At 46.5% G+C, this 16,057-nt stretch overlaps 1 protein-coding gene across 1 annotated transcript; it reads left to right on the top strand.

Annotated features, from left to right (window-relative positions):
* The first annotated feature begins 3,154 nt into the window (after positions 1 to 3,154).
* On the top strand, positions 3,155 to 15,799 carry MAL2 (mal, T-cell differentiation protein 2). Its single transcript, XM_008073214.2, has 3 exons — positions 3,155 to 3,319; positions 10,649 to 10,804; positions 13,471 to 15,799. Exons 1-3 carry the CDS (start codon positions 3,221 to 3,223, stop codon positions 13,540 to 13,542), a joined length of 327 nt encoding a protein of 108 aa, XP_008071405.1. The 5' UTR covers positions 3,155 to 3,220; the 3' UTR covers positions 13,543 to 15,799.
* The last annotated feature ends 258 nt before the right edge of the window (positions 15,800 to 16,057 follow it).

Genomic DNA, 16,057 nt, shown 5'->3' on the forward strand with positions numbered 1-16,057 from the left:
GGGTGTTGGGGTCCTACCATGTGGGAAGATGGAGGGTGTTGGGTTCTTACAACATGGGGACATAGAGGATTTTGGGGTCCTGCAATGTGGGGAGAAGAAGGGTATTGGGGTTCTGCAATGTGGGGAGACAGGGTATTGGGGTCATATAAAATGGGGAGATGGAAGGTGTTAGGGTCCTACAATGTGGGGAATATGGAGGGTATTGGGGTCCTGCAACATGAGGAGACAAAGGATGTTGGGGTCATATAACATAGAGTATTGGGGGTCCTACAATGTGGGAAGATGGAGGGTGTTGGGATTGTACAACGAGGGGAGACAGAGGGTGTTCGGTTCCTACAACATGGGAGATGAAGGGTATTGGGGTTCTATAACATGGGGAGATGGATAGTGTTGGGGTCCTACAACATGGAGAATAGATGGTGTTGGGGTCCCACAACATGGAGAGACAGAGGGTGTTGGGGTCATACAATACAGGGAGAGGGAGGGTGTTTGGGTCCTACAGCATGAGGTGATGAAGGGTGTTGGGGTCCTATAACGTGGGGAGACAGGATATTTGGGTCATATAACATGAAAAGACAAAGATGTTGGAGTCCAGCATGGAGAGATGGAGGGTGTTGGTGAACTACAACATAGGGAGATGAAGGGTTTTGGAGTCCTACACATGGGGAGATGAAGAGTTTCGGGGCCTTACAACACGAGAAGAAAGATGTTAGGGTCATACAGTATATGGAAATGGAGAGTATTGGGGTCCTACAATGTGGGAAGAAGGAGGCTTTTGGGGTTGAACAGTGAAGGGAGACTGAGGGTGTTGGGTTCCTACAACATGGGAGACAAAGGGTGTTGGTATCCTGCAACATGGGAAGACAGAGGATATTGGGGCCATACCATATGGGGAGATGGAAGATGTTGGGGTCCTACAACATGGAGAGATGGTGAGTATTGAGGTTGTGCAACATGAGTAGATGGGGTGTTGGGGTTACACAACATGGGGTGGTAGAGGGTATTGGGGTCCTGTAAAGTGGGAGAGATGAAGAATGTTGAGGTTGTACAATGTGGGTGGATGGAGGGTGTTGGGGTCATATAACCTGGGGAGGCAGAGGGTGTTGAGGTCCTACAATGTGAGGGAGTGTTGGGGTCATATAACCTGGGGAGGCAGAGGGTGTTTGGGGTCATACAACATGGGGAGATGGAGGAGGGTGTTGGGATTGTACAATGTGGGGAGATGGAAGATGCTGGGGTTCTACAATGGGGAACATGGGGAAGTGGATGGTGTTGGGGTCCTACAATGTGGGGGAGATGGAGGGTGTTGGGGTCATACAATGTGAGTAGACGGAGGGTGCTGGGGTCATACTACATGGGGATACAGAGGGTATTTGGGTCTTACAACGTGGGACAGATGAACGATGTTGGGGTTGTTCAGTGTGGGGAGATAGAGGGTGTTGGGGTCATACAACAGGTGGAGACAGAGGGTGTTGGGTCCTACAGCATGGGAAGATGGAGGGTATTGGGGTTGTACAATGTGGGGAGATATAAATGTTGGAGTCCTTCATCCTAAGGAGATGGAGGGTGTTGGGGTCCTACAATGTAGGGAGATGGGGGTGTTAGGGTCCTACAACATGGAGGAGATAGATGGAGGTGTTGAGTCCTACAGTATGGAGAGACATGGATATTGGGGTCATACAACATGGGGAGACAGGGTGTTAGGATCCTACAACATGGGGAAATAGATGGTATTGGGGTTCTGCAACACAGGGAAACTAGTGAGTTGGGGTTCTTTAGGCTGCTCCTGCTCTGCTGAGGCTGTCCTGGCCCTGCCAGGGCCTCTGGAGACCCCTCCACCCTGAACCCACTCCTCCCCTGCCCACCCTTGCCCTGGCCTTAGGGTGCTGCTCTGCCAAGTGTTTCCTGGCCCTTCCATCTAGATCCAGAGCCCTTCTGTATGGACCCACCATGCCTGGTCATGACGTTTATGAGGCACATTTCATCATTTGCTTGGTCATCCCTGCTTCGTGGACTGAGTCTGAGGTGACTGAGACTGAGTGTGTTTGTTCACCATCTGCTCGTGCTTGCCCAGGGCCCAGCAGGAGCAGGTGTTCACTGGCCGTTAGACCATGGATATCTGAGGACTTATTCCCAAGCCCAGCACTCAGTGGTTCTCAGCCATGATGGTGGCTCTTCTGTCTCTTGCCATGAGCATCTGCCGCTACCATCCCGCACATGAGCGGCAGTGGCAGATGTGTGCATAGGTGTGCTCAAGACTGAAGTGTGGCCATTAGGTGTGACATACTGGAAAGTTACAGCTGTTTTTACAGGGAGTAGAAGCCAGTTTATGATGTGTGAGAAGCAGGTGCAGGACAAGGAAATAGAGACCAAGCAGAGACAGGTTGTAGGAGAGAAAATGCAAGGAAAGGTGGGGTGAGAGAGGGTGAGGAGGAAGTGTGGGCAGGTCAGGGCTAGGCAGGGTCCCTGGACAACAGGCATGGAGGTGGACAGGCCTCCAAGTAGGGGGTGGTCTCCATCATGATAGGAAGGCTGGATGGGTGCAGGGACTGGTGTAGGGTCCAGGCCTCCATATAGGAGGCACCTTCATCATGACAGGGAAGAGGCTGGGTGGGTGCAAGGACAAGTGCAGGGTCTGGGCCTCCACTTAGGAGCCATCCCTATCATGTTCGGGAGACTGGGCAGGTGTAGGGACAGATGCAGAGTTCCGGGTCTCTATCATGACACATTATCGCACAGGTAATGTGTCAATGACAATTGTGTCGATAGCCCAGAAAGGAGGCCCAACATGTCCAGCCACACACGTTATCTCAGCACCACCAGGAAGCGGACCTTGGAGGGGTGGGAGTTTTGGTTTTGGAGTTTGTTGTTTATTGTTGAGGGAGAGAGAGGGGCTGACCCTTATAACATAATGAGGGTGGAAGTGAGATAAGGCAGAACGGTCTCAGATGATGCCACAGACCGATGCAGCCTTGGCCATATCAGTGCAGCACCCAAGAGCCCAGCCTGCCTTCGGCGGGGGCGGTGTACTGGGCACCACCCTGAGCCGGTGCAGGGTCTGGGGAGGGCAGTGGTGAAGGTACAGGCATGTTTCTTCCCAGTGTATAGAAGCTGTATTTAACGGTCCTACTGCTTTCTTTCTCCCCAGCTGTTTGGGGGGCTCGTCTGGATCTTGGTGGCCTCCTCCAATGTGCCCCTGCCTCTCCTGCAAGGATGGGTGATGTTCGTGTCAGTGACTGCCTTCTTCTTCTCCCTGCTCTTCCTGGGCCTGTTCCTCTCAGGCATGGTGACGCAGATTGATGCCAACTGGAACTTCCTGGTAAGAGCTTTTATTTTAAGTGCATTCCCTGAAAATGTGGGAGCCTCGTCTCTCATTTCTGTCCCAGGGTGTTCGAGTCCCTGTGCTGTCTTTCTGTTGCCTCTGATTGGGGAGCAGGCCAGATGCAGGGCCAGCTGCAGGGCCATGCGGCTGCCTGGGTGGGCAGTGGGGCCCACCTGTGACACCCCTGCACTGGAAAGACTGAGGGGTCCTTTGCTGCTCCTTCCTGCCTTGTGTGTCTTCCTCAAAATCTCTCAAGTGAATTGCTCTGAGGTGACTGAGCGACTCGCAGATGCTGTGGGGAGATAAATGTTGTCATGTGTGCCTGGACATTGTCCCTTGATTTCTGCTTCAGATGTTTAATTGTACATATTTATTTCAGAAAACAGGTAGTTGTATGTTCTGCTCTCCACATACTTAGAAAGGGAAATGTTGTATATGTACAATAAGTTCTGTTCTAAATTGACAAGAATTCGTGAGCTTTGAAAAATGTCAACACAATTTTTAAATGAGGACACTATTAAATTGGCAGGACAGACCTTGTACCTTCCCGTGTGGCATGTGAAGCCTCTGCAGGCCTGCTTCCTGAGGCCCCATGGACCACGCATCCCAGTCTTCCACGGGCCATGCTCCAGTGAGGTTCATGAGGAGCCCGCATCAGGCTCTGAGCATGCTTTGGTGTTCAGCAACCTCAGCCAGCCTCTAAGGCAGACTCCATGTGTGTTCCTCCAAGTGCAGTGGCATTTCATTCGCAGCTCAGGACAGAGCTGGGGAAATACCAGTTCTTGTTTATTTATAGAGTATAAGAGGTGCTATCATCCCACAGGCTGTCAGCAGAGGACTGTGAATGTGGCTGCCCATTCGTCAGCCAGACAGATGGCCTAGGGAAAGCCAAGACTGCGGACGCACCCTGTGGGGTTGTGAGTCAGGTCCAGCTGGCTTGGTAGCTCTGTAGCCGTGGGCAAAATGGTTCACCTCTCAGATTCAAATTTGTTCTGATTTGTTCCTCTATAAGCTGGTCATCACAATGCCTGCCTCTTCAGGTGCTGTTAGGGAATGATGAGGATGATACATGACCACGCGCTTAGCTGTGTGTCTGGGTCAGGGTGTGCACTTGGGAATCACTTGAGTTCCCAAGAGACGCCATGACTTGCCGTTTAGAACTTGAAAGTCCTGTTTCTTGGGTGCTGATGTAGTTAGTGTGTTCCTATGGTTTGGCCTTAATTTCTCACAAGTGAGGAAATATTTTGAATACTCAGTTGCATGAGAAAGCTTGGAGGTCCCCATTTAGGTTACAGGCAGATACCTAACCTCCTCTGTCTGAGTATCTTTCTTCTGTGGCTGTCACCCCTGTGGCAGGTACATCTCAGAGCCAATGTATGCCCTCGGTCAGGTGTGGAGAGGTGCTCTGATGCAGGCTGGCACTTGGGAACCACTGACCTGGCATGAAAGACCTGACAAACAGTGAAAGGACCTGTGAAGGCCTTCTTGCACACGCCCCATCCTGTAGGAGGAGGGATGAGACACCCAGGGTGGCCAGATATCTGTGTGGTGCAGCTTGCTTGTGGCCGGGAATATGCCTTGAGTGCATGGCCTGATCCTAGGCCTGAGGGGTGCAGTGGGTAATGGGGTGGGCCTGGGAGCAACTCTTGCATAGGGTGAGGTGGCAGACAAAGTGCAGAAACTACTGCACAGGTAATGTGCGAATGACAATTGTGTCAATAGCCCAGAAGGGAGACCCAACATGCCCACATATGTTATCTCAGCACCACCAGGAAGCCGACACTTGAGGGGCAGGCATTTTGGTTTTGGAGTTTGTTGTTTATTGTTGAGGGAGAGAGAAGAGCTGAACCCTATAACATAATGAGGATGGAAGTGAGATAAGGCAGAACAGTCTCAGATGGTGCCACAGACCAATGTAGCCTTGGCCACATCAGCGCAGCACCCAAGAACCCAGCCTGTCCTCGGGGGTTGTATTGGGCACATGACCCAAGCCCTAGTGTCCCCCATGTCGTCACTCATTGGGGCTCCCAGGAAGATGCAGCCTTGGCCAAACACTCGCAGATCCCAGGTCCACCAAAGCAGGGGGTTGTCTACCACCTGGCCATCCCAGCTGGCAGACGTATGTGCCGTCTCTATTGCGGACATGCCATGTGTACCTATCTGTCCATACAGATCTGGAGGCAGCTGCTACGGGGACCGCTCACCTCATCCTGAAGAAACATAAGAGAGATGGGAGAGGGTGCACTCTAGTCCCTTTGTGGTTCTCCTTTTCTCCCTCTTCTGTGCTGGTCGTGCATTCCTGTTCAGCTGGCCTGTTCACCTGTCTCAGAGCTCACCTGGTAGTGTGTCCCACCTTGTAATTGAGGGAGCCAGGACCCTGTCACCATGTCCACATCAGGCAGTGTTGCTGCTCTTGTTTGTGTTTAGTCACAGATGGCGGAGAGAACTCCCAGAGGCCTCAAGTAGAGACCTGCGTTCCACAACACACCTCCCGCCCCCATGGCATGCACGCCAGGGTCACACAGACCCAACGCTGCCCTTCTGCCCCCATGAAACATCAGGGCCACAAGAACTCTGCACTGAATCCTCCAAGGCACACACACCAGGGCCATGCGAGGAGTTCCACACTGCCTTCCTGCCCTTCGTGGCACACGTGCCAAGGCCACACAGATTCCACATTGCCTTCTTGCCCTCCATGGCACAAACACCAGGGCCATACAGACTCCACACTGCCCTTCTGCCCTCCATGGCATATATGCCAGAGCCATGTGGATTCCACACTGCCTTCTTGTCCTCCATGGCACAGATGCCAGTGCCACACAGACTCCACACTGCCCTCCTGCCCACCATGGCACAGATGCCAAGACCTTACAGATTCCACACTGCCTTCTTGCCCTCTGTGGCACAGATGCCAGGGCCAACGTGGATTTAGCACTGTCCCCTGGCCTCCATGGCACACACTCCAGGGCCACACAGACTCTGCCCTGGCCTCCGTGGCATACACTCTAGGGTCACACAGTCTCCACACAGTTCTCCATGGCACACACCAAGGCTATGTGGACTCTGAACTGGCCTCCTGCCCTCTGTGGCACACATTCCAGGGCCACACAGACCTTGTACTGCCCTCCTGACCTCCAACTGCTGCCTCCCCTTGATGTTAGGGTAGCTGCCTTTGTTGGGATGGTGACTCCTGGGCAAAAAGAGTCCACTGTGGCCATGACTTATATGTTCAGTGGGACCCTGCTGTGCTCTCCAGCAAGAGTGCACCTTTTGGGGACCAGGACCTCTGACCATGCAGAGCTTAGAGTTGTGGGGACAAAAATACCAGCATCTCAGCAGGCCATAAGGCATGAGGAGGAGTGGAAAAACTTCTACCAGTGCCCCAGACTCCTATTCTCCCAATGGGGACACATCGCCATGCAAAAGACTCCTCAGTCCCTCTGTTACCTCCTGAGGGATAGCTGCTGCCACCCAGGCTCCCAGCTGCACCCTCCCAGCCACCCCCTGTGCCTTGCATCAGCAGCTTGTGAATGGTGCAATGGATGACGCAGCTGCAGCCTGACGCCCACTCCATGCCTCCTTTGCTGAGACATAGACTCCCAGCCCAAGGTTGTCACATGGGTCCTGTGAAGCAGGTGCTCTGGGGGTTTTGGATGGAGGTGATGGCCAAGACTTTGAGAGGAGGAAGAGTGACTCTGTGCCTTCACTGGGTCCACTTGTGAGAATAGCCCTTACTGTCATCTGCTTCTGTAAAAACCAGCCGTGTCGCCTTCCAGGAGGGTAGGGCTGTTTTCATCCCTGACTGCAAGTGGCCTTGGGGGACTCAGTGCTACCTCTGTAGCTGGCACATTCAGCATGCTATGGTACAGAAGCTGGGGAAGCATTAGCCACCTGGGGTCAGGCCGTGGGGCATTTTCATGCCATCCCCAACCATCAGCACTCTGTCATGTACCCACAGCGCCTGTGATGGGGTGACCGATGACAGACTGGCCAGCATCACCTGGGGATCACTTTGTCTATGTATTTCCATGGTGATGCTCTTGGGGCCCCAAGTGAAAGGTAAACCTTCCTATTCCATGCTGTGTTCCTCCCTTGTCTCTGAGTCTTGCCTCTTATTTCTCCCACAGCCCCACAGGCCACACACCATGGACCATCATTCCCTGTGCATTCTCACTCCAGCCACCTCTCCTTCCAATCAAGGTGTGTGCCATCTGCACCTTTGGCCCCACCGGCTGGAAGCATCCTCCCCACCCTCCCACCCCCAGCCAGTCCTGCTGTGGCTGCCCCATACCATGTAATCCCAGCCCTCTATTGCAGACACAGACATGCCAGCTGTCCCCTCAAGAAAGCTCAGGGCTTTCCTCTTCCTTTGGACACAAGGGAACCTCTCCTCTGTGTAGCCACAGAATGCACTGAGCGGGGAAGGTGGCTCCAAAATGAGGGTGACCTGGAAGCCCAGGCACTGCCCACAGGTTGTCTCTTGCTGTCTAGCTGCCTTCGCTGACCTCAAGGTGCCATTCTTTCTCAAAAGGATGCCACTGGCTGCCTGACCCTGTGAGTCAGTGCCTCCGTGTAACCCAGCACCCACATGCAGCACTGGGTGCCTGGTCACAGGGTGTTTCTTCTCTGCAGACACAGCAGAACCCTAGGAGCCACTTTCAGAGGTTTCAATCCCCCACTGAAGGCTCCACATGTGGCCCTGAGCTCCAGGGCCTGCAGAGTGACTTCCACACTAGCAGTGCTGCCACTCTACACTGCAGCCTTTCCCTACACCCAAGAGTGTTTGTGACCCTAGCTGGCTGGGTCGGGTGACCTGAACATGTGGAGTCAGGAGAGCAGCAAGTGCACCGGATGGCAGCATCTAGGAAGATAAGAGGGGAGGAAACAATTGGATGGGGGAAGTCTTGAAACCATGGTTTAATTCAGATGCCCCTAGAAGGAAGGAGTGCAACTGGCAGGAACAGAAGGGCAGGGCCAGGGCAGGGGCAGGGATGGGACAAGGGTTGGAGCAGGGGTAGGGCAGGGGTAGGGCAGGGGCAGGGCCAGGCTCAGGGCCAGGGTAGGCAGGCATTGTTCAGGAGGAGTCTGTCAAGGCAAAGGCAAAGGGTGTGTAGAGAAGCATCCTTGTTCTGTGAAGTGCTCCCCAAGGACTGAGCCAGGCCACATGGCTGACAGTCAGAGGCATGCATGGTGAGGAAGGTGAGACCCCAGTCACCAGGAGTGGTGGGTACGTTGCCACACTTTTTCCTTTCCCTTATAAGAAAAATGAGATATTCCTGAGGATGCACCTAGTAAATTAAATGAGTGCCTAGCGGCTGCAAGTATATTTTCTCTTAATTTGCATTACTAATTAAGATCCAGCTTTCATTCCATTTAATCCCCGAAAGTAGTAACATTTGAATTGGGCCTTTGACCTTCACCTACCATCTGTTGAATAACCACAGATATGTGAGCATCTCTTCTATAGAGTAGATGTGTGGCCAGCATGTGACACTCTTCTTAAGTCATTTGATGAGTCTATTTACAGATGAGAGGTGTTCAACAGATAGCATTTGTAGAGTTACACCTTTGTAGTTCTTACCCTACTAGGTTAAATTTGTTCTAGCAGATTATTCTAGACAGAAGAACAATTCCTTTGGTCGATATTGGTTGCTGCATGGGCATTTACAAAGCCAGTGCAGTGTTCTCACTTGTAATATTGCTATTTCAAGAATAGAAGTCAATAATAATAGGTTTGATAGAGAGGAGAGGAAGTAGGTTTTGAAGGGAACTCTTGAACACTGGGAATGTGAATTAGTACAGCCATTATGGAAAGCAGTATGGAGGCTCCCCCAAATTGAAAAATGGAGCTACCATATGCTCCAGCAATCCCACTGCTGGGTATATATCCAAAGGAGATGAAGTGAGTAAGAGATCTCTGCACCCCCATGTTCGTCATAGCCAGGATATGGAATCACCCTGAGGGTCCATGGGGGAGGGTGGATAAAGAAAACATGCTGTATGTACATAATGAAATACTAGTCAGTCATGAAAAAAGAAGGAAATGCTGTCATTTGTGGATGAACCTGGAGGACTTCATGCCAAGTGAAATAAGCCAGACACTGAAAGACCAAAACTATAGGATCTCCCCTGTATGTGGAATCTAAAAATGTTGAACTCACAGAAGCAGAGAGTAGAATGGTGGGTACCTGGGGTGGGTGGGGAGAGGGGAGTAGGGACATGCTGGTCAAAGGGTACAAAATTTCAGGTAGACAGGAGGAATAAGTTCAGATCTATCGTGTAGCTCGAAAACTGTAGTTAACAATAATGTATCGTATTCTTGAACATTGCTAAGAGAATAGATTTTAAATGTTCTCACTACAAAAAAAATGATATGTATGTGAGGTAATATGTATGTTAGCTCCATTTAGCTGTTCCACTATGCACACACATTTTGAAACATCATATACATGATAAATATAACTAGTTTTTATCAATTAAAATATTGTGTTTTTTTTTAAAGTGGACTTTGGAACCAGATAGGTATGTGGTTTGAATTCTCCCTGCAAAAGTTAATGCTTATGTGACTTTGAACAGTCATTTAACTGACAAGAAAGAAGAAAGCCCGTGTTTGTAAAATGGGGCAAATCAGGGTGGTTATAAGGATGGGTGATAACACACATGTAGTGCCCGGCATGTCTATGGGATCTGTTAAAATTGAGCAGCATGTGTGGATGGCATGTTAATTCAGGTCAGATGCTGTGAATTTTAATAGCATTGAGTTTCACATTGATGCCAACAACATGCAAAACAACCTAATAAATAACTGAATTCTGATACTTTTGTAGAAGTATACATTATGTTATTTGTTTTTAGGGGAATATATGGATATGTCTTACTGAATCTTATGATTTAATACATCTCCTATATTTTCCAGTGTAAGGGATGAGGATCTAATGATAAAAGTAGTATTGATCAAAAAAATTATAAAATAGTATATGTAAATATGTAATAACTGTTAATTTAAAAGTTATTTAAATGCTGTTTTACTTGAATTTGAAAGACAGTGTATTATTCCTTTTTTATATTATATTAATTAATATTTATCCCTATGACATATATGAAATTATATATTGTATTATAAGGACAGTGGCCACTGTGCATTTAGGACATGCCAGTTGATTTTCATTTGGACTTTCCTAGCTAGGTTTTGCTAAAACAGCCAAAGTAAACAGCGAGTGTGGCTGATGGCGTATCTAGATGCTTTGTCCTTGCCCAATAGACTTCACCATTTAAGGTAAGAGACAGAGCGCACCTTACCTCTCACTGTTGTGGCCTCTTCCCCAGGATTTTGCCTACCATTTCACAGTGTTCGTCTTCTACTTCGGGGCCTTCCTGCTGGAGGCTGCAGCCACATCCCTGCACGATCTGCACTGTAATGTCACCCTGACCGTGCAGCCACTTCTGAGCGACAACCAGTACAACATCAACGTGGCGGCCACGGTGAGTGTCCGGCGAGTGACCACGGTGTCCATAGTGTCACGGGTGCTGAGATACTCCTCCAGCAGTAGTGGTTGTCTTTAATGATGGCTGAAATGGGGATCATCCAGGCTGTTGACCCTACAGCAGCCCTGTGGGTCAAGTGCTGGTGTCCCCCAGGTGGGAGTGATTGAATGCACTCGGGGAGGCCAGCATGTTGTGGGGTCCTGGCACACTTGGCACTTTTCACTTTGTGCGTCCTACTTCTTAGAACTCGCACACATGGTGAGGGAAAGCCATTCCCAGCTGTGCTCCTTGGTATTAGATACCTATCATTTATTTTCATTGGGTGACTATTGATGATGAACCACCCGGTGACAGGTAACTCACAGGTGCTGGGACAGGGCACATGAGCTGCTGTTCCTGCCACTGGTGACACCTCAGGGGAGCACAGGAGGGACTGTACAAGTGAAATGCCTTCCTTGGGGTGTTTTCTGGATGTTGTATCCTTTTTAACTCGTATACTGGGATAAATCTGTCATCTTGTATTGACATAGGTAATTTGAAGAAATTATATATTGTTTTTGTCATGAGAAATCATTTTAAGATGTCAGAAGTCTAAATTATTTTCTGAAATGTCTTGATTTTAATATGAATGTGTAGCAAGTTCGTGACCCTAGCGTTGTACCATTTTATCCAGGTAGCCTATGAATAGCCCAGGACTCCCCAGATAGTCCTTGCCATCTGTCCTACACAGAACTGTGTAGGAGAACTTTCTTCAGCAATGGGAACTTCCTGTGTCTGTGCCATCCAGTATGGTGGCTAGTATCCACATGTGACTGTTGAGCAATTTAAATGACTAAACTAGAATTAAATGACTTAGCTAGAATGACTAAAGAACTGAATTTTCAGCATAGTCAATTTTAATAAATTTAAAGAATCACATGTAGCTGGTGGTCTAGAACCTGGGCTTCAAAAGGTAGAAGACAGGTGATTTCAATACCTATTAGAAGTTTCCCAGGCCTCTGTTAGCATTTGCCAAAAATTATTGAGTGTCCACAATGAATGAGGGAGGCATGGTTCTAGTTTTGAAAGTTTGGCGTATAGATCAGTGATTTTTAACACTTTCTTGTATAAGAGAGCCCAGTAAACATTGAAGATGAAAACACAGCCACCCTGCTGCAGTGGGGAGAGGGCCTTGAATGATGCCCTCCTCTCCTTGTAAAGTCCCCTCTGCCCCTCATCATGCCTGAGGCATTTTCATAGAATCTTTGTGATCCAGGGATCTCAGTTGGAAAACCACTGGTTTTAACAACTTTACAAAGCAAGGTTCACAAACTTGAAGTTGACCTTTTTCCTTTCTATTCGTCATCAGTTCCCATTGGATTTTCCTACATGTGTTTCTTCCAGTTCCTTCTTTTTCACAGTTCAGGTTGGATTCTTATTACCTCTCTTGGATAATTGAAGTAGCCCCAAATTAATCTATTGGTAGTCACACTAAGATCCTCCTTTCACAAGAATAGTAGATGTTCAAGTACTTAATGGCTGGCTGATGTCATTAATTTATCACCAACATACCTTTGCCTGAGGGCCCAGTTTTTCATGTTCTTCCATCTAGCTGTTTTTCTTCTATGGCTTTGTCTCCATAACACTTCCCTTTCTCCTTCACTTGATGCTGCCTTGGTTACCCACCACTTGCTTCAAGTTCTACATGAAGTCTCATTTCATTCATACACCCCAGGCAAAGTAACCCTCTAGCTTGAGTTTTAGTAGAATTAAATGTGTTGGCCATTTATTTGTGGCATTAGGTTGAGTCCTTAACTTTTATTTTTCTTCCAGGATACGTGAGAGAGAGGAATCTTTTTCCACTAATAGATATCAAAAGCCATTGTTCTCATTCCAAGGACAATATCTAGATTAAAATGTGTTTGAGAAACAAGCTACAGAAGGGTGGAAGGAATAGCTGAACAGAATTCATGTGAGGGTACATCTAATATTCCTTCCCACAGCTGGAATGTCCTGGCTGAGAAGCTCTATACCTCCTCTCAGTGTTTCATCACATTGAACTGCTTTTGCTTTGTCTTATAGTTTTCTATGGATCATAAACCTCAAAGGGTGAGAATGGTGTCTGCTACATGTTTATAGGTACCACATGTAGCGAGGTACACACTGTGCTAAAGACATCCTCATAAAACACTTAGGACAGAGGCTCACAGCAGAGTGCAGGTGTGCCTGGAGATGATGTCGCACACAGGAAAGAGCCAGCCTGGTCTTTGTTTTCCATGTGCTGCCCTTGCTGAGTCCTAACGTCACTTTCCATTGTCATAGAAATCATTGAATGCATCCTCAGTTTCTCAGGTTGCTGGCCTCTTTGGCCATGAAACCACCGTATGAATAAATACCTCCTCCTGAATTTTGAACACAGAGCCTGGGGTTTATGAGTACTTGATAAGTGAGTCCAGGATATGAGACAGTGTTCACTGTTGAGAACATTATCAGGGCTAGAATGTTTGAAGGAAAGGGTAATGGCGTGAGGAGACAAAGTAGTCCATTGTCAAAAAACATCAACATGAAATGTTATACATATTCAAGTATCTTTAAGTAGATTGGTCTGCTACAGCTGTTCCTTAGGACAGTGTTTTAAGTTTCTGTTGTAAATCTGATGTGGATTTTTGTTTCTTTTTTCTTAGATTTTTGCCTTTGTCACGACAGTATGCTATGGCTGCAGCTTGGGTCTGGCCTTACGAAGATGGCGACCATGACACTCCTGAGAAACCAGCCACCGTGCGTTAGGTTCTTTTGTCTACTTTGTATGTCTGATTCATGTGAATACTGTTTTGTCCAGATATGACAACATCCCAAAAGTAATTTGCTTAGTATGGAGAGAGACTCTAAGTTCAAGTTTTGTATATTTCATGGATGAGATGTTAATTTTAGTATGATATAAACATAGAAATGGCCTTTAATTTACATCTCTCCCTTCCTTTTTCCTTCTAAAAATTTCTCTTTATAGCCATAAAATGCAAAGTTATTGTTCATGAAAAATTAATATCTTTTTTGTTTGGTTGCTGAGTAACCTGAACCTTAATTTTCATAGGTAACTAAAACTCTCTTTTAAAAAAAGTCAAATAATCCTCTCATTGCACTGAATCTTTTAGTGTAAAACAGAGATCGGCACACTTTTTCTATAGTGGCCAGATGGTTAATATTTGAGGCCTCTCAAGTCATATAGTTTATGTCACAACCATTCAGTTCTGCTATTGTAGTATGAAAGCAGCTATTGACAGTACTTACATGAATGAGTGTGACTGTGTTCTCATAAAACATTATTTACAAAAATGAGAGGAGGCTGGACTTACCCATGGGCTGTGGTTTGTTGACTTCTGGTGTAAAGCCTTAGTGATATGTTCTGTTTTTTATTGAACTGATTGTGAAAGTTATAAACCTAACTAGACAAGCCACATGCTATTTGGCCTTATTATGCAATAATCACATTGCCTTTGTGTTAATGGTCAAATACTTACTCTGGTGGGGGGGTGGGTCATATGGTTTTTCATACTAACTTAAGCAGAGTCCTGGGTATAGGGAAAAGTAATTTATGAAGTGAACTCTAGTTGCTCAATCAAACTAATGATCTCCTAACAACTGAGCAAGATTCTCATCTGAGAGTCCTTAAAATGAGATACCCAGAGATCATTTATCACAACAGGAACCGGTCTCTAGCTCCTTATGTCTCACTTTAAATTTATTTATGCTTCAGAATACAGCTGGTTGTCCTGTGCATGAGCATACAAATATTTATGTGTGGTATGTAAGGCTTTTTCAAGTAGAGTTCTCAGAAGAGCTAACTTTTAACTTCTATTTTGCATTACTTTCTGAGTTAAATATATAAATAGATTATTAAATATACCATAAAGTTGCAGATTCTTATACACTTTAGTAATATCCCAGATATCTATAGTTTTTGCACTGGTAACAGACAAAATCAATTTTAAAGCAATAGCCAGCATATAAACTGTCTCTGGCTGAATAGCACAGACAAGTATTTTAACTTACCTGTAGAGGACCTGGTTAGGGAAAGATGCCAAAATGTTTTGAGTGGAGACCCATGTCAGAGTGAAGCCACAGTCCCCTCATACAAGGGCTTTGGAATGGGGCTTTTCTGTTCCCTCAGTGCTGGCTGAGGTCTCCCTGGTGGGTGCCACGTGGAAGCCAGGCTCTTGGAGTTCATAGAACATGGAACAACCACATCACTCCCTACGGGTGCCATGTGGAAGCCAGGCTCTTGGAGTTCATGGAACATGGAATAATCGTGACTGAATAGCATGACTACTATGTCTACTATTTGACCTCAGGGGTCAAATGCTCTTTATCTATTAATCCTCTAGGAAGAAGAACCTTGTTAGAGTTTGGTTCATGATAAAATTATAAAGACAAAAGATGTATTTCAATATGTGGCTTGAGGAAGTCAGGTTTCTGACTTTCCACTTGGGTCAGTTCTTTTCTAGAATATCCTACTTCCTTGGTTTTTCTAACTCCATTCCACATACCTAGGTCTGTATTATGAATTTCATTTTACAAAGTCATAAATGTGCCATAAAGATATATATAGTCCATTCTAGTTGGAATTATTCAAAGTTAGTCTGCTAGAATTTAGTTGCAAGATTTTTATTTTTGTTCTCAAGATATAAAACAGGTTTTTGCTTGGTGGCATTAAATTAAATGATTTTTATTAAAATGCTTTGGTGGCACTTTTGTAAATGGATTGCTTCTAGACCATTAAGAACCAAGCCTAAGACTCATCTAACTGTGAATACTTGGATTGCAGTAATCACATTCTAGATTTGTGAGGTGAGTGACAAAGCACTTGAACAAAAAGTATGGCATTTAAGAATGTATTTACACATCTTGGCTGTAAAAATGAGAAAATGTCGGTTGGTTTTAAAATCTGATAACTCCGTGATGAAAAGAAATTTATTTTGTAAGTGTTATAACTCTAATAAAGTATTCATTTGATAATCTCTTTGGTCATCTATTTTTTATACCATTCACTTTGAAATTCAGTTAAAGGTGTGATATAAACTTGACAGAGTTTCTAGACTTAAAACATATAAAAGGGTTCTGTTTTAAACATGCCTGTGTAAAAGACAGTCTCTCAGGAAATGTCAGTGTATCTTTTTTCTTTGATGAAGTTGAAAGAGTAAGTCTTTGAAAGCAATATTGGAAAGGAAATTTAAATGAGAATTCTATTCCAATTTATTTAAAAAGCATTTATAC

This window comes from Carlito syrichta, unplaced genomic scaffold (genome assembly GCF_000164805.1).
Source record: "Carlito syrichta isolate Samal-C Ts95f unplaced genomic scaffold, Tarsius_syrichta-2.0.1 Scaffold315756, whole genome shotgun sequence".
Lineage (NCBI taxonomy): Eukaryota > Metazoa > Chordata > Mammalia > Primates > Tarsiidae > Carlito > Carlito syrichta.